Raw genomic sequence first — 26,207 nt, 5'->3', positions numbered from 1 at the left:
CTGACTGAGAGAAAATAATTTCGGGCGAGTAACTAATTTTGATCGTCATTGGAAACGAAAAAGTCCAAGTCTTTGCGTTCTCATATTTATCGCTAAGCGTAAAACAAGTGATAAACCAGTTATCATTATCAGTTCTTCTCGGTTTGCTTCCCTGATCTTTGATTTCATCGTTTAAATTTTATTAGGATTTGTTAAATTTTATCCTTAATTTCAAAATTCAGATTATTTTTCTGAGTATCATTCCCTAATTAAAAGCAGTGGGCGTCCTATGAATATTAAAAAAAATCAATGTCCCCCTTTCATATCTGCTGTAGCATCATGTGGATTCTTTCTCTTAGCTAAACGTTCAAAAGCTTATTTGAATTTGAAGATAAGGATTGAAAATATTTTCTTTTCATTAAATTTACTTAAGCTTTTTTAAGAATTTAACTTAAATATGAAGTCTTGCTCGTTAATATTTGAAGTTTATTATTGTTGTTTTTTTCTGACAATGTTATAAATGCAACATATCGTATCGTATTCCAATCCTAATTAACGTCAGCAAGAGAACATTTTCCATTTTTTTCTTTCAATCTACAAGCCTTAGCTCGGAAGTCCCCACTTGCTTTAAAACTGGCCCATCTCAAATGGAAACTTCCTCGTTTCTACCGAGAAGCTCTCATCGTGACATTGATGGCTAACTTTAATGGGGAATGTTCCTGGCCCTTCTTGTGTGGATCAACCGAGCTCCGACCATTTTGTTTTCCCCTACCAACTCGGCAGGACGTGCTCTTCCAACTAATCCAACGACGTGTTGGTCTTCATTTTTCACTCCAGTTTTTGATCCAATAATGGATTGGTTTTGAAAGGCTCAAATTTCCGGTCAGTTAAGAGACCACAGATTTACAGGCCCGTATCTGAAAACTGTCAGGGTTGTGTGGTTTTAGAAATTTGTTCCGTCTGTGGCTTGTTTTGAAGACTAAATTCACGAAATCTATTTTCCTCTATATTATAGAAAAAAAATTAAAGACTAGTATTTTAAATCAGCATTTCAAGTTTATAGTTTAAGAAAAACTTTTAAATACAATAATTGACGTTGGCGATAATAATCAAAATCGATCAAATCAAAACTTGAACTAAACAAGTGGCTGCTCAACCGCTTGTCTGTAAACGAATTAACCCTCAAGGATGCCACGTGGAGTGGTTTTTTCCTCTTTGTTCATCTCATTTGGGTCGATTGGGACATAGACTCGGAGACCTGAGACTGGATACGGATTGATGATGCTTCCCAGAAGGAATTCTTTGGGTCACAAAATGTGAAATCATTGCTGAACTTTGTTTTGCCCGGAGCTGGCTAGCTGGAAATTCGACCAGGACACATTATCTAGTTATGATTTCGCCGGAATCGACGGATTTTTGTCCACCTCTGGTTCATTTCAGCTTCTCATTTCGTACTCCCTCCCGCCGAAAGATTCATTGCAAAGCGATGAAAATACGTTAACTCTTGTCCAATGGCTCTGCCGCTACTGTGCGGTTTTGTAAACAGAGTAACTGACGATGGGGGAAAAGATTTTGCTCTTGTCATCGGACGACCGACGGACCAACAACGATGGATCAGAAAGACGGTTGATGACAATGATGACACAGAAGCGATACTTGACCATCACTCTTGGGAGTACAAGCTGATCCGTGATAGACAAGACTTCAATCATCATTCAGTGGAAGTGCGGGGGACCCCAATCAATCGATGTTGATTCGGGTGGATGATTCTACTCTCTGGAGCCGCTTTACGAAAACAGTTGCGCTTTTTTAGTGGACAACAAAACCAGTTTTCACTTTTTTCAATTTTTGTTTTATCCGAGAAACCGCTGATGAATGAAGATGACCCACCAATTATGTCGCCACTTTGAACCTTCACAGATGTTTTAAACTGTTAAGGAACCCCAATTTTTCATGACTTTTCAATGAAATTAATGCTATTTCCATCACAGGAAACCATCGCAGAATTTCTAGGTTGAATCACAGAGCCAGACGGACAGTTATTGAAATACTTATCCGTTACAACTGTGTTGAACGAATACTCTTAGGCTTGAACTCGCGAATATAGGCTCAGGAGGCAACTGACTTGCCAACTGAGCTACATCCCAAGACGCGAAAAAAATCGCTGTAAAACCTCTAATTACTCGAAAAAATTATGAAATGCAGGATATGATGTACCAATTTTTGCAAAAAGTCTGAGTCGAGGGCTTTGTTTAAAGCAACAATTTTATGATAAGTTAATCTAGTGATAATTTTTTTTCGACACATAAGTACATACTTTTAACAAAGTATCAAACACGTGAGTGTTAATTTTTTGTTAGCTGTTTTTTTTTGTAGAAATGGTGGCTCTAAAGAAAGAGAGATACTCTTCAGCTAAAACATAATGTTAAGTCCAATATTAGTATCACTGTTAGACAGACGAAATCTAGCGAAGCTCAGATTCCACCAAAATAGTGGATGTGCACAGCCGCTCAGCAGGAAGCTAAGCTCAGTTAAGCCCCACGTGGAGCATCTAACACAGCACCTGAAGGGGTGCCTCTTTCCGTAGCCCGGATTGCTCTCTAGACCACAGAGTTTGTATGTTTGCCCCCAAGCCCCGACGGACGGATGATTTTCGCTCAATGTTTGGTCTGCCCCGGAACTGATGATGATTTGCAATTCTAATGTTAAATAGCCATTTTCAGTGCGTTTGTGTTTCACCAAGGGTTTTGGAATGTGTCAGGAGATGGTTGAAATCTCCTCGGTAGTTTCTTCCGTTTCGATTGGTAAACATTGTTTCCGCCCGGGTTAGTTGCTTGCTACAAAATGCCACAGCTTTGGGTGGCTATTTACGGAGTTTAGAGGGCACAGCTGGCAGTCGAAAGGGGGGTCTTGGGGTGGCCACTTTTGCAATGAATATTTCCTGATGATGACCCGGGGGAATCCTCGATGTGAGTTGGCTTCCTGCTGGTCTTTGGAGCTTGAAAGCTTCGAGGGAGTAGTAGGAGTGATGCTATTTCACCATCCCTAGGCAACTGGTTTCAGATCCAGTTTAGACAGCGAGAGAAGTGTCGAGCGATTATGTCGACCGGATGTATAACGACCCTGATAAATGTTTCCTAATTAGAGTATAATAATCATTAGCCAAGTACAGGGGCTTCTTGCTTGGTGCTCGGGTGTGAAGTAATAGGGCTATAGATTATCCAACTGGAAATTATTTTTGATTACCACGCAGCTCCTTAGAGTAGAATTTTCATACTCTCTGGAGCCACTAGCAACGTTTTGACTCACAAAAATACAATCTTACACATAAAAAAACAATCAAAAAATTCATTAGAATGTTTCGAAGTTATATCTTCTAACAAAAGTGTATTCACTAGTTTGACCAACCCATTTTCCACAAATCATACAGAATTAAAAGACCAGATAAAGAAGATATATTCATTGGTCAAGTCCACTCCTCACAACCCCTGACCATGTTTATCGTCTAGAATTATTCAGTGCTTTTGTCGCGACAACGCTACGTTTCAATCTGCATCAAGTTCGCATGAGATTTTGATTTTCCATGGCACTTTTCCGTACCGAACTGCAGCGGGGATACATAATTTCGACGTTGCGTTGATGGTGGTGATGATGTGACGAAACTAACTAGGGCAGCCCGGGCTACCAACTTTCCCAAAACCCTAAACCGGGCAGTTGCTAACATTGGAGACCATCATCGCATTGGTCCCAAACGGGTAATCGAATTTTCAACAAGCGTCAGTGCGTGCCTCGGTTGGCGAGCAAAATTTGGAACAGCGCCCCCCGTTTCAAGTGAGCTCCAAATTTTTGGGAAAAAGCAGGAGATTCTCAGATTTTTCATGTTTTTGAGAAAAGAATTTTTTATTACAAATGACAAAAATGACAAAAATGACAAAAATGACAAAAATGACAAAAATGACAAAAATGACAAAAATGACAAAAATGACAAAAATGACAAAAATGACAAAAATGACAAAAATGACAAAAATGACAAAAATGACAAAAATGACAAAAATGACAAAAATGACAAAAATGACAAAAATGACAAAAATGACAAAAATGACAAAAATGACAAAAATGACAAAAATGACAAAAATGACAAAAATGACAAAAATGACAAAAATGACAAAAATGACAAAAATGACAAAAATGACAAAAATGACAAAAATGACAAATATGACAAAAATGTCAAAAATGACAAAAATGACAAAAATTATATGAATTACAAAAATTACAAAAACTCAAAATTAACAAAATTTACATAATTTTCAAAATTTAAAAATTTCAAAAAAAACCAATTTTTGAAATTTAACAAATTTTACAAATTTTACAAATTTTACAAATTTTACAAATTTTACAAATTTTACAAATTTTACAAATTTTACAAATGTTACAAATTTTTCAAATTTTCCAAATTTACAAATTTTACAAATTTTACAAATTTTACAAATTTTACAAATTTTACAAATTTTACAAATTTTACAAATTTTACAAATTTTAAAAATTTTACAAATTTTACAAATTTTTCAAATTTTACAAATTTTACAAATTTTACAAATTTTACAAATTTTACAAATTTTACAAATTTTACAAATTTTACAAATTTTACAAATTTTACAAATTTTACAAATTTTACAAATTTTACAAATTTTACAAATTTTACAAATTTTACAAATTTTACAAATTTTACAAATTTTACAAATTTTACAAATTTTACAAATTTTACAAATTTTACAAATTTTACAAATTTTACAAATTTTACAAATTTTACAAATTTTACAAATTTTACAAATTTTACAAATTTTACAAATTTTACAAATTTTACAAATTTTACAAATTTTACAAATTTTACAAATTCTGCAAATTTTACAAATTTTTGAAAATTTAAAAATTTTACAAATTTTACAAATTTCACAAATTTTACAAACTTTTAAAATTTCACAAATTTTACAAACTTTTAAAATTTCACAAATTTTACAAATTTTACAAATTTTACAAATTTTACAAATTTTACAAATTTTACAAATTTTACAAATTTTACAAATTTAACAAATTTTACAAATTTTACAAATTTTACAAATTTTACAAATTTTACAAATTTTACAAATTCTGCAAATTTTACAAATTTTTGAAAATTTAAAAATTTTACAAATTTTACAAATTTTACAAATTTTACAAATTTTACAAACTTTTAAAATTTTACAAATTTTACAAATTTTACAAATGTTACAAATTTTACAAATTTTACAAATTTTACAAATTTTACAAATTTTACAAATTTTACAAATTTTACAAATTTTACAAGTTTAATAAATTTAATTTTTAATTTTTTTTTTTAATTTTAACATCGAATTTTTGGAAAATGGAAAGTGATTTGAACATACAACACTCTCTGGAGCCACTTTTTTAAGGGATATTTTCCGCTATTTACTAGATTTAAAATTGGTTAGATTTTCATTAACGAATTGAATGTTTGTTGTTGTGTGAAGAACAATTTTTAAATTTTATTTAGATTGGGTTGAACCGTTTTTCAATTTTTGAGAATTCATCAAAATAAGACAAAATGACAAAACCGATTATTGTTTGAAATTTTCAGGATTTTGAAAGTGTGAAGTTCGTTTTAAAACCACTGGAAGTTCTGACGGTTAGTCTTATCAAAATCACGAGCCCCCAATAGAAAATTCGATTTCATCCACTGCGGATAGTGCGCAGATTTTCAACAAAAGCAAATGAGGAAAGCCACCCACATCCGGTTCAACCGTAGGTTCCCGCTTAGATGTGTCATGAAGCCATACAGCATCCCCCAGTATGTGATGTGGCGTTCATTGAGGAACGTCGTTCGGGTGCGTGACAGGAACGTGACAAGACTGCTGCTGCAGAACCATCCCGAACTTTCTGACTGAGGACGATTTGGAACACCCACATTCCCACATACTCTAGCACGACTAGCGTTGGATTTGGAACTGAAGAGCTTTTCCCGTTGGAAATCGGCTAAGCGTCCCTTGAATCTAAAACCGTTCTGATTGTAACAGCACGGGTGTTAAGATAGGGGATGATGTACGGGAGATTTGGACCAACTACTCACCTCTTAAAATGGAAAAGGGAATAGTGAACTAGCTTTTAAGTAGGTTATGGTCTTTTTTCAAAAATAAAGATTAAACGGTGAAATTTTTTGAAAATGTTCCTATTTTCGGAAGACTTTTTTAATTCTTATTTATGGTCAATCAGAAAGTTATCAACAATTTTGAAGGTAGTTAGATAATCTCACGATTTGTCAATTTGTCAATTTTCTTCTCACTGATCAAGGAAAAATCCCTCCTTGCAAATGTTCCGACTTTTCAAACTATGCTAAATTTTATCATCGTTTTTTTTGTGTGCTGATTCCAAAGTTAGCCATCAAAAACTTTTGCTCTCGTTGCTACCGGTTCCGGATATGACGATTTGGACGACGACGAGACGAAACCGATAGAATCGGGAAGGACCATAAAAGTGGAGGAACGACATCGTCGGACATTGAACCGAGTCCGGCTACTGCACCGGAAGCACGCGTTGGATTGCCGGCGTCGTCGTCGTTGCCGATCAACTTTTGCCGCAACGTTGGATTCAAGTTTTGGAATTGAAGGAGGGGATGGAGGCTCTGTTGAGTTTCGGTGGAATTTCGAATGACTGATTCCAAGGACTGTTAACTTATTTCGAGCAATTTGGGGGTGTCGGTGTAAATTTAGCGAGAAGTACGTGAGAACGATTAATTGGTGGTGCCAGCGGCGAATTTTAATTACTTTACAGGAACACGGTCAATCAAATTGGAGAAGGACTAACAGATTGCTAGCTGAAGGGTCTCACTTAAGGAACACTAATTTCTATCAGTAAAGTAAAATGAACTTGATTTGCTCCTTGTGAATCAGATCTCAAACAAAAATGTGTTCATTCCCATAAATAAAATTACGGCCACGTCACAAAAGTCACGCACGCTTCTTGGAAGCAAGCGGAAGAAAAAAAAACGAAAAAAAACATTCATAAACTTGTTCCCATAATAGGAAGAGCGAAAAAACCTACTAACAAATCTCCAACAAGACATTTCCAACAAAAACCGTTCACAGACAGAACCTAATCCGGATTCCGCAGTTTAAGCAAAAAAAAAAATGAAAAAAAATGTGTCCGAAACAAACTACTCACCTTAATAACGGTCACGTTTTCCTGATTTTTTGTTTTTTTTTGGATGGAAAACGAAACGATGTGCGTTTGAGGATTTCATTCGTGTTTGGCAGCAGGATGAGAGAGCATGAAAAAAGACAAGAAACAAGAAATAAATAAATCAGTCCGATGATATACGGAAGTAGTTTCTTGGGTTTCCAGTTGTTAAGGGGAAATTGATAAAAAATAGATTTTTTCCAAGATTTTGTTTGTGGAAACTAATTTTTTTATTTTAAGTTTCACAACTGATTAAAAAAAAACATTTTGTTTATATGAATTGAAAAAAAAATTAAGCATCGAGTCCTTGAACTGCCTTAAGGCAGTGGGAAATGATTTATAAACCGCAGTGCTAGACAAACGAATTCGGACGTAACGAAGAGATATTTTTTCTCTCGGTAGTGCAAAGGGACCAAAATCAACTTTGGCGTTCTTCGGAAAGATTGCTTCTTTCTGTGAGGCACCAGCATTTGACCGATTGTCCCAAAAGTTCTGATTTAGTCAGCAGCATCAGCATCACTTTGGGAATCTCCCAGTTTCCGGTGAATGTGTGTTTTGATCCCCCCAGGGTCCAAGTTAAGGCATCATTATTTTTCGTTTCCGACACACACGATGATCTATTGCTTGGTAGGGGAGAAAGTTTTGCAGATTTCTTGCCGATATACAAACATTCGGGGTTAATGGAATTGTTTTATGAATGATTTACTTTAGCTCGATTGGGTTTGGCTTGAATTGATTCATCATAATGATATTTTTTTTAGGACTCGATTTTCTTTTTCAAAATACCGAATCATAAATTGACAAAAATATCTTGGATACAAATTTCTTCTAAAAATTGTAAAAATTTTACAGAGAAACTTTTAAAAATGTATGAATTTTTCCTAAAAAAATTGTAACATCTGGAAAACTTTGTATTTGTGACAAATTTATGTTGTTTCCCAAAAGAAACATTGCCAAAAATTGTTCAGATAATTTATAGATGCCAGGATTTTCCCCATTCAAAGAAAGGCTGGAAAAGTTGAAAGAAAAACTAACACAAAAAAAAAGTTTCATTCACGTGGATTTTCCACCTGCTGATTAATGGACCGAAATGAATAAAACATATAATTTGAAAAATTCAACTTAATTTTTTTTTAAATGTTGAACGAGAAACATAAAAATTTTCAACTTGAAATTATTTTGGAAAAATTCTAGCAACTGGAACACTTTTTATTTGTGAAAAATTCATGTTTCCTCCAAAACGAAACATTGCCAAAAAATGAGCAGATAATTTATAGATGCCAGGATTTTACCCATTCAAAGAAAGGCTGGAAAAGTTGAAAGAAAAACTAACACAAAAAAAACTTTCATTCACGTGGATTTGCCACCTGCTGATTAATGGACCGAAATAAATAAAACATATCTTTTCAACCCATAAATTTCAAAATTATTGCCTTTTGCCAAGTGATCAACAATTGATGATTTCCAACCATATTTACCCGGCTTCAACAAGCGATAATCACCGGCATCAATGGACCTGAAATGGGTGTTTGCCTTCGGATGAAGTTACAATCCAAATTCCCAACAAAGCTCAGCTCTACTTGGGAACAGGTCCATCGTTCATGACAATCGAACTACAAACGTTTGTGGGTGGAAAATCTCCAGCTCATCAATGAAGAACGGTCTAAATCGGTCCAACATTATTGCATTGTGTGTGTGCGAATTGGAAACCATCAAACAATATCAGTCTAATCAATTCATTCCTTGCAGGCAATCTGTAGAAAGGCAGACAGTCAGTCAAGCCAGCAGATAAATGTCAATTGCAATCAAAGCCTCTTCGTCGATAAACAAAATAACACGTCATCGTTTCGTTACCGGAAACCAAAGTCAGGAACCGTTTGGAAAATTCTCGCCAATTGTTCATTGTCGTTTTGAACAATGAATTTTCAATTTTAAGTGAGAAATATTAATTTTGAGATTGAAAATTCACATTATAAAACTAAAATTTCAACAAAATCCTTAATTTTTTTTGGAATTTTAAATTTTGAACTCCTAAATCAGGACTTGCTTTGCTACACGAAAAAGGACTACTTACCGTGGTTTTGAAGTCGATCCGTTTTCCCAGACGGGCTTCGCCCTGAGTCCAGCTGTGGATGGCTTGGGCGACTTCCGGGTTTTCCGGGTCCACCAGGCGGAAGGCCGTGATGTTGGTGCCGCCGTATTTGAACTCGTCCAGGCTGATGGTGTGCAGGTCCTGTGGATAACAAAATAAAATGAGATTGGTTACAAATTATTAAAATTACAAGAAATCATTCAGTCGGAAATCTTTATGTTTGTAAGGTTGCCAGAATTTTTCAGTACGATTCCGGGCCGGTCAAAGCCGGTCTTTTTTATCTGAAAACCTTGCAAAATCCGGGCATTTGATTTAATAATTGACTGATCAAAATTCGGGCAATATCCGGGCAAAATTTGATCCAAACACAGCAATTACTCAACAATAAAGGGTGATACGGTCAAAATTTGGTCAATATCAACTTGACATATTTCTTTCAATTTTGCATTTAAAAAACCTGAACACCCCTCATTTTGAAGGTGTGTGTAGAATGTTGCTCCTATTTTGATTTTGGGATTCACTCTTCAGTTGTCAAAATGCCGTCCAAGGAAGAAGAACAGTGTAACAAAATTTTGCTCGCGCATCGCGAAAATCCGAACTACTCGCACGCAAAGCTGGCAAAACCGCTAAAAGTTGCCAAATCAACCGTTGCAAATGTAATTAAAGTGTTTGGGAAACGTTTGTCGAAAGCCAGGAAGTCTGGATAGGGGGGAAATCGAAAACCGGAAGCCGCTGAGACGACAAAGAGAGTTGCCGGTAGTTTCAAGCGAAACCCTAACCTCTCTCTGAAACTGTCAAAGTTCGCGAAGAAATATCTGGTTTGGCAAGCCATCTGTACCTGTGGCTTGAAAGCAGCATTTTCATAGCTTCCGGGACTGTCAACCAAGAAATTTACGTGAAAGAGTGTTTGAATAAACGTCTGCTGCCTTTCCTGAAGAAACACGGACGGGCAGCAGTTCAAGGCACACTGGCTTTCTGCGGCGAAGAAGGTGGACAAGGTGGCTGTACAAAATCTGATGGCAGGGGTTAAGCATAAGGCCCAACAATTCGGATTTGGAAAAGCGGAAACCTAACTGAATATTTTTTCTGAATTTTATACTTATTAAACTTGAAAAACAAATTTAATTTGATTTTTTAAATAAACGATGTCACCGATTTACACGCGTTTTCCCTTGACCAAATTTTGACCGTATCACCCTTTAACCTTCCAAAGCCGTTCGCTAAAAATCCGTTTCGGGGAAATTTGAACTGTAGTTTGATTTCGTTCTCCTGGCTGCAAATGTTAACCGATTTTGATGATGTTATATTCATTGTCTAGGTAATTTATTCTTATTACTCAAAATTTCAAAATAAAGTTGATATTACCAGATTATCAGAAACTGGTCCAGAAAGTAAAAAGTCCGAAAAATCAATTTTATTTTTAAAATACTCATAACTTTTGACAGCTTTTCTGTATTTAACTGTTTTGTTAATGTTTGAAATCGTCAAGAATCCATCTATCCGACAATGTATAGATATGTTGGGGTCCAATGAAAGTGTTGACCGCTATGACTAATGTTACGGTAGAAAAAAATCTTACTTTAAAAAAACGACATCCAATTTTGGCTTTGCTTAACTGTATTTCATTTCCCAATGAACCGATTTTCAAAACTCAAATTTTAATTTTTTGGCGCTGATTTGATCATTATTTTCATAGAACATACTTGGTCTGTCAAAATTACCAGTTCATCAGTATATTGGAATGATGATAAAGATGTTTGAAATGTGCGCTTCGGGTCATATAGACCCGAACGGCTTTGGAGGGTTAATCAAGAGAAAAAAATATGATTTTTTCCTATTAAAACTCATCGTCTGATTTTGAATCGTGTTTAGGCTTCCAAAAAACCTTTCATGATTATTTTTACAAAACTTGTTCAAAAAATGTGGTTTTTGGATAAAGAAATAAAAAAAATACAACACAATTTGTTTTTTTTTCTGTTTGTTCTGGCAAATAAAGTGAAAAAATCTATGCAAAATCCGGGCTTTTCTAAATGAAATTCCGGCAACCAGGCTAGACCGGACTTTTTCCAAATCTTGTAATAAATATCCGGGCAAGCCCGGATAAAACCGGAAAATTTGCGAGCCTAATTATGTTATTAGTCAGATAAGCTGAATTTCTCAGGTTTTAAATTGTTCCATGTTTCTGTAACGAAGGTCAAAAAATATTACAAGTATTTAGCATTGGAAAAAAACAAATTCACATCAAATCGTTACCAGAATTTTATTTTTTATATACATATGTACAGATTGAAGTATATTAATGGTCATTTATTTAGTTGTTCTCTAATGAGATTTTAAAAATATGGATTGTGATTGAAAGACTTCGTTTTGGGGTGTCAATTGAACCCTTCAATGGTTCAGACTTCTGAATAAAATTGACATCATCTATACAAAAATTTTCGTTCTAGCAGTAAGCATTTCCCTGTTTAGGGCATGTTTTGAAAAATGGTGTGTGTTAATACCTATTTTAATGTTTTTTGAGACCGGTCTAAAGGGAAGGGACAATCGCCCTGGGTGCTCAGTGGGGCCCCCGAGTTAAAAACGTTACTTCAACTATACTACTTGAACTTCCAGAAATCTAATTTATTAAATTGGAATTATTAAGTAAACTAAAACAGCAAGGGAAAGGTTTGCCAGATTGCCCGGTTTTTGAATGAAATGAAACTTGATGTTTCCTAGAAGAGATTCTGGAAACTTTTATACAAATCATCTCTGGCCCGAAAAACTCTCGGATACCAAATTACACTTCATTTCGATAGTCCGTGTATACGTGATGGTGTTACAAAGAAAACGCCTCAATTTTTATATAAATATAAGATTTAGGAACAGTCCTATCCGGCCCGGGTTGCCCGGATTTCATTAAAAAAACCGGAATATTGCCTGGTTTTATTCACTTTATTTGAGAAATCAAGAAAAAAAACAAACAAATTTAGTGGAAATTTTTGATTATTTATGCAAATTTTTTAAGCAAATATTATAATAATAATCATGAAAAGTTTTCTGGAAGTCTAAAATACGATTTTAAATCTGCTGATAAGTTTTGATGAAAATAAGTTTTTTTTTCTAGATTTTTATGAGTATTTCCTGGGTTTTGACCAAATTTGTCCTAATCTCGACAATTTTGAAATCAAATGCCCGAATTTTGCCAAATTTTTAGATAAAATTACCCGGATTTGTCCAACCCGTATACGTGCTGAAAAAAATCAGGCAACCTTAAGCCCTTTCTGTGAAAAAGTAGCTCAAATTGTTTCACTTTAATATCAAAAAGTTATGTGGGCTCCAAGAAGATGCGTTGCAGAATTTTTCGCGCATCTCATTCCTAACAAATTTATGCAGAATCTAGGGATGTTTTAAAATAAATATTACTAAGAAACTGAGGAAAAACATCAATTATTTTTTCATCGAAAACCTAAGCGTAACAATCGTTTTTCACACACTGATAAAAAATTGAAAAATTGAAATTTTTTACAATATTTTGGAAACCGGAAAAGACCCAGATTGCTTTACTGGCTCACTCCGCTTAACTTTGAAAACCCTGACATTTTCGAATGTATCAATCTGAATCTGAATCTGAAATGTCTACTCAGCAAATAATTATCGATAACTTTCTCTTAATTATTAAAGGAAGAGTACATTTTAGAATAATATCTGGTCTTAAATTATTATATCCACATTTAGGAAAAAAGGTAACGACATTTACGGTGGCTGGATTCAGTTTATTTTCACTTTAATTTACTTTAACGTAAATTGAATATACATACCTACTACAGTAATTATCAATTTTTGAAAGAGGTTTTGCTGTACAGAATGGGAGGTAGAATAAAGGAAGAAGTACTCCATTTTCGTTATCCCTCATCCGTCCCTTAAACTTTTACCCATCACAGTCCCTGAAGTGTCAATTTGACACTCCTGACTTAACTGGAGAACCGATTTTTATTCTTCATTATTCACAAATAATTGGCACACCATCAAAAAGCTTACTTCTTGAGCCTCATCTTCCATCGAAACGTATTCAGTTAACTTTTTTAGAATTGAGTGTGATATCGTTGAAATTTTAAAAATTTTAGAACGAAAATAAATTGAACAGTATTTTTTTTATTCGAATCATAACTTGCCAAAAATCTAGCCGTGTCAAAAAAAGCTTTTGCAAAATAATGTTGAACAATCCATATTTTAAACATGATATGAGATACAGAAAAATCACAGCTAGTTTACTCTTTAGAATCGGTGATAAAGATACCTATTTTTAACTGTTGTGATATCAAGAAAAAGCTACTGTATTTTAACTCATGATTAATAAGAACGTCACATATTGTCGAGAATTGAGGGTCTCTTCAACTTTTTGAGAGAAATATTCAATTTAAGCCTACTTTAATGATCGTTTCGATAAATTTGGGTTTTGAGGTGGATCACATGTGCTCCATTGGGAAGATAACAACACAAAGGGTGCAAATGAAAAACAGGAAATAATTGCAAAAAAAAACATGGAATTTCATCACTTCATTGATCACAAACTAAACGATCCTATTTGATAAAAAACTTCTTTTGTATACGCATCCCTCGAAAGTCTATTTATTGAAATATTTGAAATTTTCATTTTTGCATTGAACATTGGCCGCCATGACACTTTTCGCAAGGAAAACAAAACATGCTGTTTTTCGAGAAAATCACGAGCTTTTACAAATATTTCGAGACATGTGGTCATTTAAGCAGATGAAATAAGTATCCTGAAGCGAATTTTTTTGTTGACGAAATGATTTTTATGAATATTGATTAGAAGCTTCACAAGAAGAAAAGTACGTTTTGTTCCCAGTGTATCACCAGTGATCCACTTTACTTATCCAAAAATTTATATGTTTCAGTTGAAATCTAAGTAAACCACCATTTGATTCTGCTTGCATAAGCAACCTTCTGCACGTTAGTATTTTTATTTGAAGGAAATTATAAAAACTTGTCAAGTTATTGAATAATAAATGACGACTTGATTTAAATTCGAAAAAAATCCGACTTTTTTGCAGCTTTTGATCTGCCAAGCAAAACCTAGCGAACTTATTTTCTTCAAATTTTGTGCAATGTTTCTTCACTCATATCTACACATTCGGTGAAAAAATGGTGTTGATCCAAAGCGCCCAGTTCAAATGCGAGCTGTGTAAATTTGTGGATCACCTGTGCTACCATGGGAAGGAAAGGGTTAAATATTTGTCATGTTGAAAGCTTCGTGAAAAACTATAATGGAAAGAAATCGGTCGGTAGACACTTCAGAAATTGGTGCATAACTGGGTTTTCATGTTCCTTCCGAACAAAATCCGCCCAAATTTAACATGCGACTTTGTGCAACACCTAGGATCAATTTTTGCTTGCAACTTGTAAGATTTTCTTAATTCGGTTGATTTGAGCACTCTAGTGCTCATTTACTAATTTTCAATAGAACAAAAGCTTTTAAAATAGTCATATATTTTTCTTTTTCTTTGTAGTTGAATACTTAAAAGATTTAAAAATAAATATAAAGGCTTTAACGAATAAATTTTTTCTAGTATAATTTTTTTGAAATAATGTTCATGTGATCGCACAAATTATCTATATATATAAAAATGAATGTTTGTCTGTCTGTCTGTTCCCTATAGACTCGGAAACTACTGAACCGATCATCGTCAAAATTGGCATATGAGGGTTTTTGGGGCCGGAGATGGTTTCTATAATAGTTACAAACCGCTCTGACTTAAGGGGGAGAGGGCTCCCGAACAAAATTTGTAGTTTTTCGAAACAAATTAAAGTCATGGCATCCATTTTCACTCGAGACTTTTTTTCCTTTGGGCGGTTTGTTTTTCGTCTCCATGGTCGAGGCGTCGCGAACATACGTCGCGAGAGGATAGTAACCATGACATAGCATACTGATCAGTGGGAATATTTTGGCGCGTATTTCTCAACCAAGCATATTTTCAATTCACGTGGTGGCGATATGAAGCCTTGATGTGATTTTTTGTCTACTTAATTCCTAGCTCATTTGTACAGCACATGATTATGAATGACGCCTAGATGTGACCCAGATTGACATTTAGCCGATCGAATAAAACATATCTATACATTTTTTTTGCCAAAATTTAGAGATTTTCTTTTTCTTGAGGGAATCAAAGCCAATTGAAAGATTTGCAAAAATACTTCCATATTTAGTTCGTGTTAGTGTAGGTAGCTTTTGTTGTCTTAAAAATATAAATTTAGTTCTGATGCTAATGAAATAATGGTATGACACTTTGCGGACAATTGAAAAAAATACAGAAAGTAAAGAATGTACATACAAGTTTTAAACCCATTTGAATCATAATGATAACAGAAAAATGAATAAGATGTTTTCTACAGGAGTTGATCGGAAAAATTTTGTTGAACATGTAAAAATGTTCTTAACTGTAGTTTTATCAAACGCCAATTAAATTTAAAGAAGATCAAAAAATCCGATCCGACACATGAACTGATCAAGAGCATTTTCTTTAAATTAGATAAGATAGGACTGACGTGTGCATAAGTTAGAGGCGAATCTACCAAGTAAGCTTCTCTAATAAAATAAATTAAATTTAAAGTGTGCATAAGTGAAAGGCATCAGTGAAATAAACTGATTTTTATTGACAAAAAGTGAGGGAATTCTATTTCCGAAAGAATTTTCATTCAAGGAACACTAGAGCATGTTCAAACGTTCAACTTTTCTCTGTTAAAAAAAATTAAAAATTATGTTTTCTTCTTGAAATTGTTACTTCGGCCCAAATACACAACTGAAACGAATTTTGAAATGAAAATGGGAGCTTTTTATTTAAATTATTCTGAATAAAACACCGTACTTTTTGCTTACATACCAATTCAAGTACGTACTTAGCTTGAAAAGTGTTTTTGTGTTACGTGGCTGCATAAAAGAGACTTTTGATCCGCTTCTTTTTTGAAAAGTGAGACATTAGAACTGATATTCAACTGGAAGCAAAATTTTTATGAGAAATTTTTAGTTTACCCTAAAAGTGTTAAAAACAATATTTCCTCCTGTCAACTTACACGGTGGGGCAAGGGCCAACGTCAAACTTTTAAGAAATTCATCTTAAAATAATCAATTTGTTGGAGAGACCAGAAGAGGTATTCCGAATGTTGAAACTGAAGCGGATATTTAAAATTCTTAAATGTCTTTATTTAGAAGGTCATTAGCTTTGACCTTAACAAACATAAATTTATACTGCAGGAATACTGCAGATATATGAATGAAACCTAAAAAAACAAACAAACAGAAATACGTTTTAAATCCATTTTAAAGCCATCACTCTGACGCATCTGAAAATAAACATTGCATTTACACTTGCCCCAATATACGGGACAAATGTTTAATATTTTAATTTTTTTGGAGCGGTCCACCAAACTCCCCCACACCAAAAGGCTGAATTGAGCCCTCTGGTAATGAACGCCACTGTTCTCAGCATGTCTGGCAGCAATGATAATAAAATTAAACGCGAGCAAATTTTAATCATGCTGAGAGCACAAAAATTTTTGATGTCGTGCGAGGAAATGTATTATTTAACTAAATTGACTACAATATGAATCTCAATGGATAATAATTTCCTTTGAAGAGATTCATTATACTATATTTACTATTGCACTATTTATTTTTTGCTAATTTTATCAAGTTATGTTCAATAATTCAATAAGATAATAATACAAACTACAAAATTTTTAAAGAATAATAATATTAGAAATTAACGCTATAAATGTACAAAAGGTAAACAAAACAAAGACTGGTTGATGATCGACTGTTTTAATGGTTCAATTTTTCTTTCAAAAGCTGTATCACTTTGGTTTTGAACATGGAACGATTGGTTATACTTTTAATTTCAGTTGGTAAGGTGTTGTATTTAGTAGGTCCAATAAACGAAATTCTTTTTTGCCCTAATGGTGTAGTGGATCGGCTTCGTTGCAAGAAATCTGACTGACGAGTGTTATGAGTTCGCAACCCCGTAGTAAAATGGAGGTTTTGAATATTTTCAATTGAGTGTAGATTATCATAGACATATATAACAGTTTGCAAATCACAGAGTTCAGATATTGGAAGAACGTTATGCGTTCTTAAAGAGTATAGCTGAAGGGTAGGGAATAACAAAGGAAGCTTTAAGATGTTTTTCAAGCATCTATTCTAGAGCGTTTGAAGTTTCTGTAAGTGGGACAAAGAGGCTCTTCCCCAGATCATAATAAGGTAGTTCAAATGAGAGTGAATAAACGCAAAATAAAATTTAAAGAGAACATGTTGCGGAACAAAATTTCTCAGTTTCCAAAGAACACCGCAAAGAGGAGTAATTTGTTTTTCAAGTGTTCAATTTGACGATTCCATGAGAGAGTTTCATCTAAGTAAATTCTTAAGTATTAGTATTTGAAATTTGAAACAACTTACTCTCTCAATCGTATTACCATTCATAGCTGGGTCATTAGTACGAGGCAGTTTTTTATGCGAAGAACGAAACAATATGTATTTGGTTTTTGTATAATTAAGTGAAAGTAGGTTTGAATTGAAATATTTTGAAAGCAGTTTTAGGTCGTCTTCAATGTGCTGTTAACTTAGTGTTAACTTAGAAATTTGTTTTTGTCAACATTTTTGAATATTTGACTTTCAAAGAGAAAATAAAAAACGCTGAGAATTTATTTAGTGATGCAAATGATATTTTTTAAATATTTATATTTTTTGCTTTGATAAATTTATTTAAAAAAACGAAATTTGCACTTTATAAAGTCGATAATTTTCAAACCATGACAAGTGCTGTTTGGGAAAACTTTAAGCTATAATATCTTATGTCCACGAGTTTGGCATATGGCAAAACATTTTTTTAACATAATTTTGTCACAAAAAGTATTGATATTCAAATTGCTTCGAAGGGCGAGGATGGTTTTTTTTTCAAATTTCTATGGCTTATTTTTTCAACTCCAAAAAATACACCATCCAAAGCTAATAGTAGCTGGAAGTGCTCATAATACAGAATATTAGGAATATACTCAAAAAACTGTCCCGATTCACGCTATTGACCGGTTTTCAAAATTCTATCTCCATAATGTACAATATGCAATAAATTCCAATATGCGAATCTTTTTTTTGCAATAAAAAATTAATGTAAACTCGAGCCGGGTAAATTAGCCTAGCTTCTTCAAGCAGTGGTGGACAAAATTTAAAAAGATGGGGCAGCTCCCATGTAAGTTTAAGATAAAGAGCTTTTCAAAGAAGAAACATACTTTATAAGAAGGTTTTTTTTTGCGTACGGATATTTGGCATAATTCAAAATAAAGATGTGATAAATGTTTTTTTGGATGTTCGTAACTTCTCACTTTGGGGGAAAAAGGTAAAAAATCCATAAATTTTGACATTATTTGAGTCATTATGAAGCTTTAAAAACAGAGAATAAATTTGAGATCTTGAAAAACAAATTTAGAGATCAAGTTTCAGTAAATAATATATACCATCTTTGAATTGCAATTCGGAACTCCAGCTGTAGCTCTCATTTCAAAGTTGTTGGTTCTGAACTATGATGAGGTTTAATTAAAAAAAAAAGAAATGCTTACAAAAATAATTTTTTACAAATAACATTTATTTTTGGAAGGTGTAGCAAAGCACACCGGGTCAGCTAGTTTTGTATAAAAATGTTGTTCGCAGTGTTTCAAACCTTATCTGTTTGCATAGGCCTTTTTGGGTGCAATGCAATTATTTTTTGGGAATAAATGGATCTTTTTATCACCGAATCACATTACTTGTTAAGTTTTTAAGCTACTTTAGTGAATTAAATAATAATTTTAAGATTATATTTTGATTTATTTGATGTAGCTTAAAATAAAACTTCTTGACGTCACAATCGTGTTAACAAAAAAAATGCCACGTTGTGACGTCACGGAACTAGATCGCACTGAAATAAATTGAAACTAAAATTTCAAAAAATCAAAACAGCAATTCGTCGGTTGTAACAAATTGATACTTTTCTGAAATTTTCTGAAATTTTTGGTCGTATAAATAGAAGAGCAAAATAACGATTTAAAAAAAATCAGAAAAGTGGAAAAAGTGACGCGTTGTGACGTCACGACTTCTATTGCTTATAATTAATAAAGATCCGTTCAAAAAAAAAAATACATTAAGAAATCGAACACAAACACATTGAGGATTTCAATGAAACTTGATGTTTCCACGAAGAGATTCTTTTATCTTAACTATAAGCTTATATCTTTTGAAGATATGATGGCTAGCATATTAAAAATGCTGAAACCCCCAACCCACAGAAAGTGTACTATGTATGCCGTGACCGGGAATCGATCTCATGGCCGCTGGATTAGAAGACTTGAAGGCTATCCTCTACGCCACGGGCTGCGGCTGCTTTACTTCACAAATTGTTGCGCTAGTAATTCTTATCTTCTAGGTACAATTTTTTTCAATGAGCGCAATAAACTGTAAAATTTACATACAATTTAAAAAAACAAATTGTTTTGCAATCGTTGTGACGTCACGTTGAAATGGGTTATATATCTTTCTCAACAATTTTTTACAAAATATGTTTCTCAGACACTATTCACCTACATCAAAGTCTAAAAAAAACGAGAAAACATGCTTCGAAAAAAAGACTGTAGATCAGCTACGGAATGCTCAAAAAATTTCAATAAGTATCCAAGAAAGCTGAAGTTAGAATGCACATAAGGATATATATTTTTTAATTTTTTTAAGATCAAGACCACAAAAAATGTAAAAAAGTTGTGTAAAAATTGTACTTTTCAATCAATAAATCGTCTAAATTGTTTTAGCTACTTTTCGAACCTTTTGTCAATTCGCAATTTTTCAGATTTTCTTGCTCTTAAATTTAACTTTGCACTGGAAATTATCGGTTGAGAAACAGGCCAGTTATAGTGGTTTTGTCGTGGGTGTCAAATTGACACTTCAGGAACTAAAAAAGAACTTCAAGAGCATTAGTATAAAAAAAAATATCAAAAATTTTCAAGAATATTTATGACTTTTTACCCAAGTCAGCAGCTGTATTTCTCAAGCTTCCGATTGCAATGCTAAAAGTTACAAAAACATGGAAAATATCAAATATAGTTTTCAAAATCAAAACTTACCAGTGACGTGATCAGATAGCTATGATAATCGCTCATCATCCCAATCTGTTGAGCTTGCTTGAGCACCTCGTAGATCTTCTCGATCGTACAGTCCAGCACGATGTGCGACTCAGCGGAGTTTTTGATCTGCTTCAACAGCGGTCTGTGGGGTGAGTGGATTATAATATTGACAATCCAGTCCAGTTCCGATTATCCAATCCAGTTCGGAGTATCCATTCCCGCCACAAAATAATGGCATCGGCGTCGTCGTCGTCGTCGTTAGATTGGCATGAAATGAGATGGGAAAACGTGTGAAAATTGGGTGCGATTAGTAATGGCGATGGCGTTACATTCTTTCTTTTCTTAGGTTCTTGGGGCGAGGCGTTTCATTTTCATTTTTCCCTATCTTCTGGACGTTGTCGTTGGAAAACCGAAAAAAGTCATGGTGCAAAGAAGTGGATCTTCCAGGGGTTAGACTGGAATTAGAAGGGGAAGGGATCAGTGTTAAACCCATTCGATGGCGTGTTTCCCAGGGATTTTTCTCGGTTGGTCTTTCGGTCGGTCGGTTCAGAATCAGCCCTCTTGCACATTATCCCTAATGGTGTGCTCGTTTGGAAGGAGAGAAAATTTGAAAGAAACTGAGGAATGTGTAAAACATTATCTAAATTTCCTAACCTCTTTTTAGTACCAAGGGAGGAAAACCTCCTTGAGGATTGGGAAAGGATATGGAAGTGTAAGGAAAATCTAACCACCAAAATGGTTATTGTTCGTTTGGAATGTTTTTCATACATGCATACTATCAGCATCAGCGTGCTTATTCGTTCATCTTGTTTGCGGTGCAAATTTTTACGATAGCATTTATCTTCAGGCTCATCTGGAATGATTGTGTGCTGGAATTTTCAACGTATGACTTTGCCCTCGTCTGAAAGCGAGGTTCTTTTGAAATTTGGGGGAGTCAAGCGATTTAATAGTTGGCAGTAAATCTACTGAACAAACAAAGGCAGCAAACCATTTGAAACATTTCATAGTTGTTGATACTACCGCAATAAAAATTGACAAAAGTGCGAAATTGTCAAAATTGTCAAAATTGTCAAATTTGTCAAAATTGTCAAAATTGTCAAAACGGTCAAAATTGTCAAAATTGTCAAAATTGTCAAAATTGTCAAAGTTGTCAAAATTGTCAAAATTGTCAAAATTGTCAAAATTGTCAAAATTGTCAAAATTGTCAAAATTGTCAAAATTGTCAAAATTGTCAAAATTGTCAAATTTGTCAAAATTGTCAAAATTGTCAAAAATTGTCAAAATTGTCAAAATTGTCAAAATTGTCAAAATTGTCAAAATTGTCAAAATTGTCAAAATTGTCAAAATTGTCAAAATTGTCAAAATTGTCAAAATTGTCAAAATTGTCAAAATTGTCAAAATTGTCAAAATTGTCAAAATTGTCAAAATTGTCAAAACGGTCAAAATTGTCAAAATTGTCAAAATTGTCAAAATTTTCATATTTGTCAAAATTGTCAAAATTGTCAAAATTGTCAAAATTGTCAAAATTGTCAAAATTGTCAAAATTGTCAAAATTGTCAAAATTGTCAAAATTGTCAAAATTGTCAAAATTGTCAAAATTGTCAAAATTGTCAAAATTGTCAAAATTGTCAAAATTGTCAAAATTGTCAAAATTGTCAAAATTGTCAAAATTGTCAAAATTGTCAAAATTGTCAAAATTGTCAAAATTGTCAAAATTGTCAAAATTGTCAAAATTGTCAAAATTGTCAAAATTGTCAAAATTGTCAAAATTATCAAAATAGTCAAAATTGTTAAAATTGTCAAAATTGTTGAAATTGTATGAATTGTATAAATTGTAAAAATTGTAAAAATTGTAAAAATGGTCAAAATTGTCAAAATTGTCAAAATTGTCAAAATTGTCAAAATTGTCAAAATTGTCAAAATTGTCAAAATTGTCAAAATTGTCAAAATTGTCAAAATTGTCAAAATTGTCAAAATTGTCAAAGTTGTCAAAATTGTCAAAATTGTCAAAATTGTCAAAATTGTCAAAATTGTCAAAATTGTCAAAATTGTCAAAATTGTCAAAATTGTCAAAATTGTCAAAATTGTCAAAATTGTCAAAATTGACAAAATTGTCAAAATTGTCAAAATTGTCAAAATTGTCAAAATTGTCAAAATTGTCAAATTGTCAAAATTGTCAAAATTGTGAAAATTGTGAAAATTGTGAAAATTGTCAAAATTGTCAAAATTGTCAAAATTGTCAAAATTGTGAAAATTGTCAAAATTGTGAAAATTGTCAAAATTGTCAAAATTGTCAAAATTGTCAAAATTGTCAAAATTGTCAAAATTGTCAAAATTGTCAAAATTGTCAAAATTGTCAAAATTGTCAAAATTGTCAAAATTGTCAAAATTGTCAAAATTGTCAAAATTGTCAAAATTGTCAAAATTGTCAAAATTGTCAAAATTGTCAAAATTGTCAAAATTGTCAAAATTGTCAAAATTGTCAAAATTGTCAAAATTGTCAAAATTGTCAAAATTGTCAAAATTGTCAAAATTGTCAAAATTGTCAAAATTGTCAAAATTGTCAAAATTGTCAAAATTGTCAAAATTGTCAAAATTGTCAAAATTGTCAAAATTGTCAAAATTGTCAAAATTGTCAAAATTGTCAAAATTGTCAAAATTGTCAAAATTGTCAAAATTGTCAAAATTGTCAAAATTGTCAAAATTGTCAAAATTGTCAAAATTGTCAAAATTGTCAAAGTTGTCAAAGTTGTCAAAATTGTCAAAATTGTCAAAATTGTCAAAATTGTCAAAATTGTCAAAATTGTCAAAATTGTCAAAATTGTCAAAATTGTCAAAATTGTCAAAATTGTCAAAATTGTCAAAATTGTCAAAATTGTCAAAATTGTCAAAATTGTCAAAATTGTCAAAATTGTCAAAATTGTCAAAATTGTTAAAATTGTCAAAATTGTCAAAATTGTCAAAATTGTCAAAATTGTCAAAATTGTCAAAATTGTCAAAATTGTCAAAATTGTCAAAATTGTCAAAATTGTCAAAATTGTCAAAATTGTCAAAATTGTCAAAATTGTCAAAATTGTCAAAATTGTCAAAATTGTCAAAATTGTCAAAATTGTCAAAATTGTCAAAATTGTCAAAATTGTCAAAATTGTCAAAATTGTCAAAATTGTCAAAATTGTCAAAATTGTCAAAATTGTCAAAATTGTCAAAATTGTCAAAATTGTCAAAATTGTCAAAATTGTCAAAATTGTTAAAATTGTCAAAATTGTCAAAATTGTCAAAATTGTCAAAATTGTCAAAATTGTCAAAATTGTCAAAATTGTCAAAATTGTCAAAATTGTCAAAATTGTCAAAATTGTCAAAATTGTCAAAATTGTCAAAATTGTCAAAATTGTCAAAATTGTCAAAATTGTCAAAATTGTCAAAATTGTCAAAATTGTCAAAATTGTCAAAATTGTCAAAATTGTCAAAATTGTCAAAATTGTCAAAATTGTCAAAATTGTCAAAATTGTCAAAATTGTCAAAATTGTCAAAATTGTCAAAATTGTCAAAATTGTCAAAATTGTCAAAATTGTCAAAATTGTCAAAATTGTCAAAATTGTCAAAATTGTCAAAATTGTCAAAATTGTCAAAATTGTCAAAATTGTCAAAATTGTCAAAATTGTCAAAATTGTCAAAATTGTCAAAATTGTCAAAATTGTCAAAATTGTCAAAATTGTCAAAATTGTCAAAATTGTCAAAATTGTCAAAATTGTCAAAATTGTCAAAATTGTCAAAATTGTCAAAATTGTCAAAATTGTCAAAATTGTCAAAATTGTCAAAATTGTCAAAATTGTCAAAATTGTCAAAATTGTCAAAATTGTCAAAATTGTCAAAATTGTCAAAATTGTCAAAATTGTCAAAATTGTCAAAATTGTCAAAATTGTCAAAATTGTCAAAATTGTCAAAATTGTCAAAATTGTCAAAATTGTCAAAATTGTCAAAATTGTCAAAATTGTCAAAATTGTCAAAATTGTCAAAATTGTCAAAATTGTCAAAATTGTCAAAATTGTCAAAATTGTCAAAATTGTCAAAATTGTCAAAATTGTCAAAATTGTCAAAATTGTCAGAATTGTCAAAATTGTCAAAATTGTCAAAATTGTCAAAATTGTCGAAAAATTGGCTAGAAAATCAATCTTTTTTGAGGTGATTAGTGGAATGTCAGTTATGAAAAAAATCTCTTCTTACAAAAGTCAAACAAAAAAACGCAACAAATCAAGTTTAAAGTTCATTCCTTGACATCTCTATCCGGTTATGACTAATTCTTCCATTTTGCTTGTCAGCGTTTGTTTTCTGCCAAACTAAATCTGCTTTCTCACTTTTTTATTCACAACCCCCTCCTATCGAGTTTTTTTTTTCAATTCCTCAAATTGCTTGTTGACCGAATTTCGTTGTGCAAACTGTCTGGGAAAACAAATCTTTACTGGGTTTTGTTTTTTTTTTTCACTGACACATTTCAACGTCTAACAGACATATGAGCAAAAAGGGGAAACGTTACTTTACGATGCGATGTATTCTTTCGGTCGTCGAATTTGCATGCAAAAGTTTTGATTCGAACAGAAGTTAAAGTTTTGTGTGTTTTCTTTCTTTTCGCGATTTCACGATTGAGAAACATTCGTATGTATGTAAAATTGGTACAAGCGAGAAAAATAAATCGATAACGTCTTCATGAGTTGGAAATATTCGCCTTCAATCGTACTGCATGGTTTTGATTGTAAATTTGTTCATATGAGAGCCATTATGAAAGTTGAGTGAGATTTTACAATGGTAATCAAGATAAAAAATGTAAGAAAATTTACATAGCAGCCTGATAGCTACGTTAATAAAGTTATCACTCTTTCTTACATTGTTTTGAGGAATAAGAGCGCAGTGCAACTTTAGCTTAAAGTTTAAGTTTTCGGATTTCAAATTTTGCGTAATAGGTATCATCAAACTGGCTAAGGAGAATGACCAACTTGGAAAAACTAATTTGCAATTGAATAATGAATAATTTCCCTCAAAAACGATTTATTTAAGAATTTTTAAACATCATATCAAGAAACGGTGAAGTGGTGAAGGACAAAATCTTACAAAATAATCTAATTCAGGAAGACAAAATGTTCTTAAAACAGTTCTTAGAATATAACCACCAGAAATGTTGTTCCTTTATGCAATTGATAACTGAAAAATACGGCATTAAAATACAGAACTGAATTAACAAATTTACAAAAACAATAAAAAATCAAATAACAAACACTTATTTCTTGCCTACTATTTGTGATATAAAATTGATATTTGAATTGAAATTGATATACCTATATGTATTTTCTCAATTCTCAATCGGAACGCTCCGTGAAAATTTCAATTTTAACGTGAAACATCATAATCCATTTTGTTCCCGAAAAGCGAACACAATGTGTACCTTTCTATTAATTAAAAATATTCAATAATTTAAATTCCACAAAAAATAAACCCCTCCTCCTGCAAGGTCTCACGTGAATTAATCGAATCCCAGGGCTTATCGGCCTTTGATTTCCTAATCCAATCAAAATCTCTACCGTCGTCATTATCCCACGCGTTTAGCAAACACACCACAATGAAGTGTTAAACTTTGGCAACTGTAAATAAATTATGCGGGGATTAAATGGGAGGAAACATCCTTCGTTTCATTTCGTCGACCCAACATCTCGCTTCTTATCTCCTAGTAGATTCCTAGTAGATATTAGCTACAAACCCACATCACGTACCT

The 26,207-nt window shown here is 32.5% G+C and overlaps 1 protein-coding gene across 4 annotated transcripts in view; it reads right to left on the bottom strand.

Annotated features, from left to right (window-relative positions):
* Positions 1-20,581, bottom strand: part of LOC129740684 (glutamate receptor ionotropic, kainate 2-like) — a 107,345-nt gene extending 86,764 nt beyond the window's left edge. For all 4 annotated transcript variants that reach the window (XR_008736333.1, XR_008736334.1, XR_008736335.1 and 1 more), the window contains exons 1-3: positions 20,444-20,581; positions 9,284-9,442; positions 7,195-7,215 (exon numbers count right to left, since the gene is read on the bottom strand). Coding sequence is in view for 1 of the 4 variants with exons in the window: in XM_055732446.1 (XP_055588421.1) it covers positions 7,195-7,215; positions 9,284-9,442; positions 20,444-20,482 (219 nt within the window). In the remaining 3 variants the exon portion in view is untranslated. The remainder of the gene's footprint in view (positions 1-7,194; positions 7,216-9,283; positions 9,443-20,443) is intronic.
* Positions 20,582-26,207: the final 5,626 nt, after the last annotated feature.

The sequence above is a fragment of the Uranotaenia lowii genome, chromosome 1, assembly GCF_029784155.1.
Source record: "Uranotaenia lowii strain MFRU-FL chromosome 1, ASM2978415v1, whole genome shotgun sequence".
Taxonomy (NCBI): domain Eukaryota; kingdom Metazoa; phylum Arthropoda; class Insecta; order Diptera; family Culicidae; genus Uranotaenia; species Uranotaenia lowii.
This window is presented reverse-complemented; position numbering and strand designations above follow the sequence as displayed.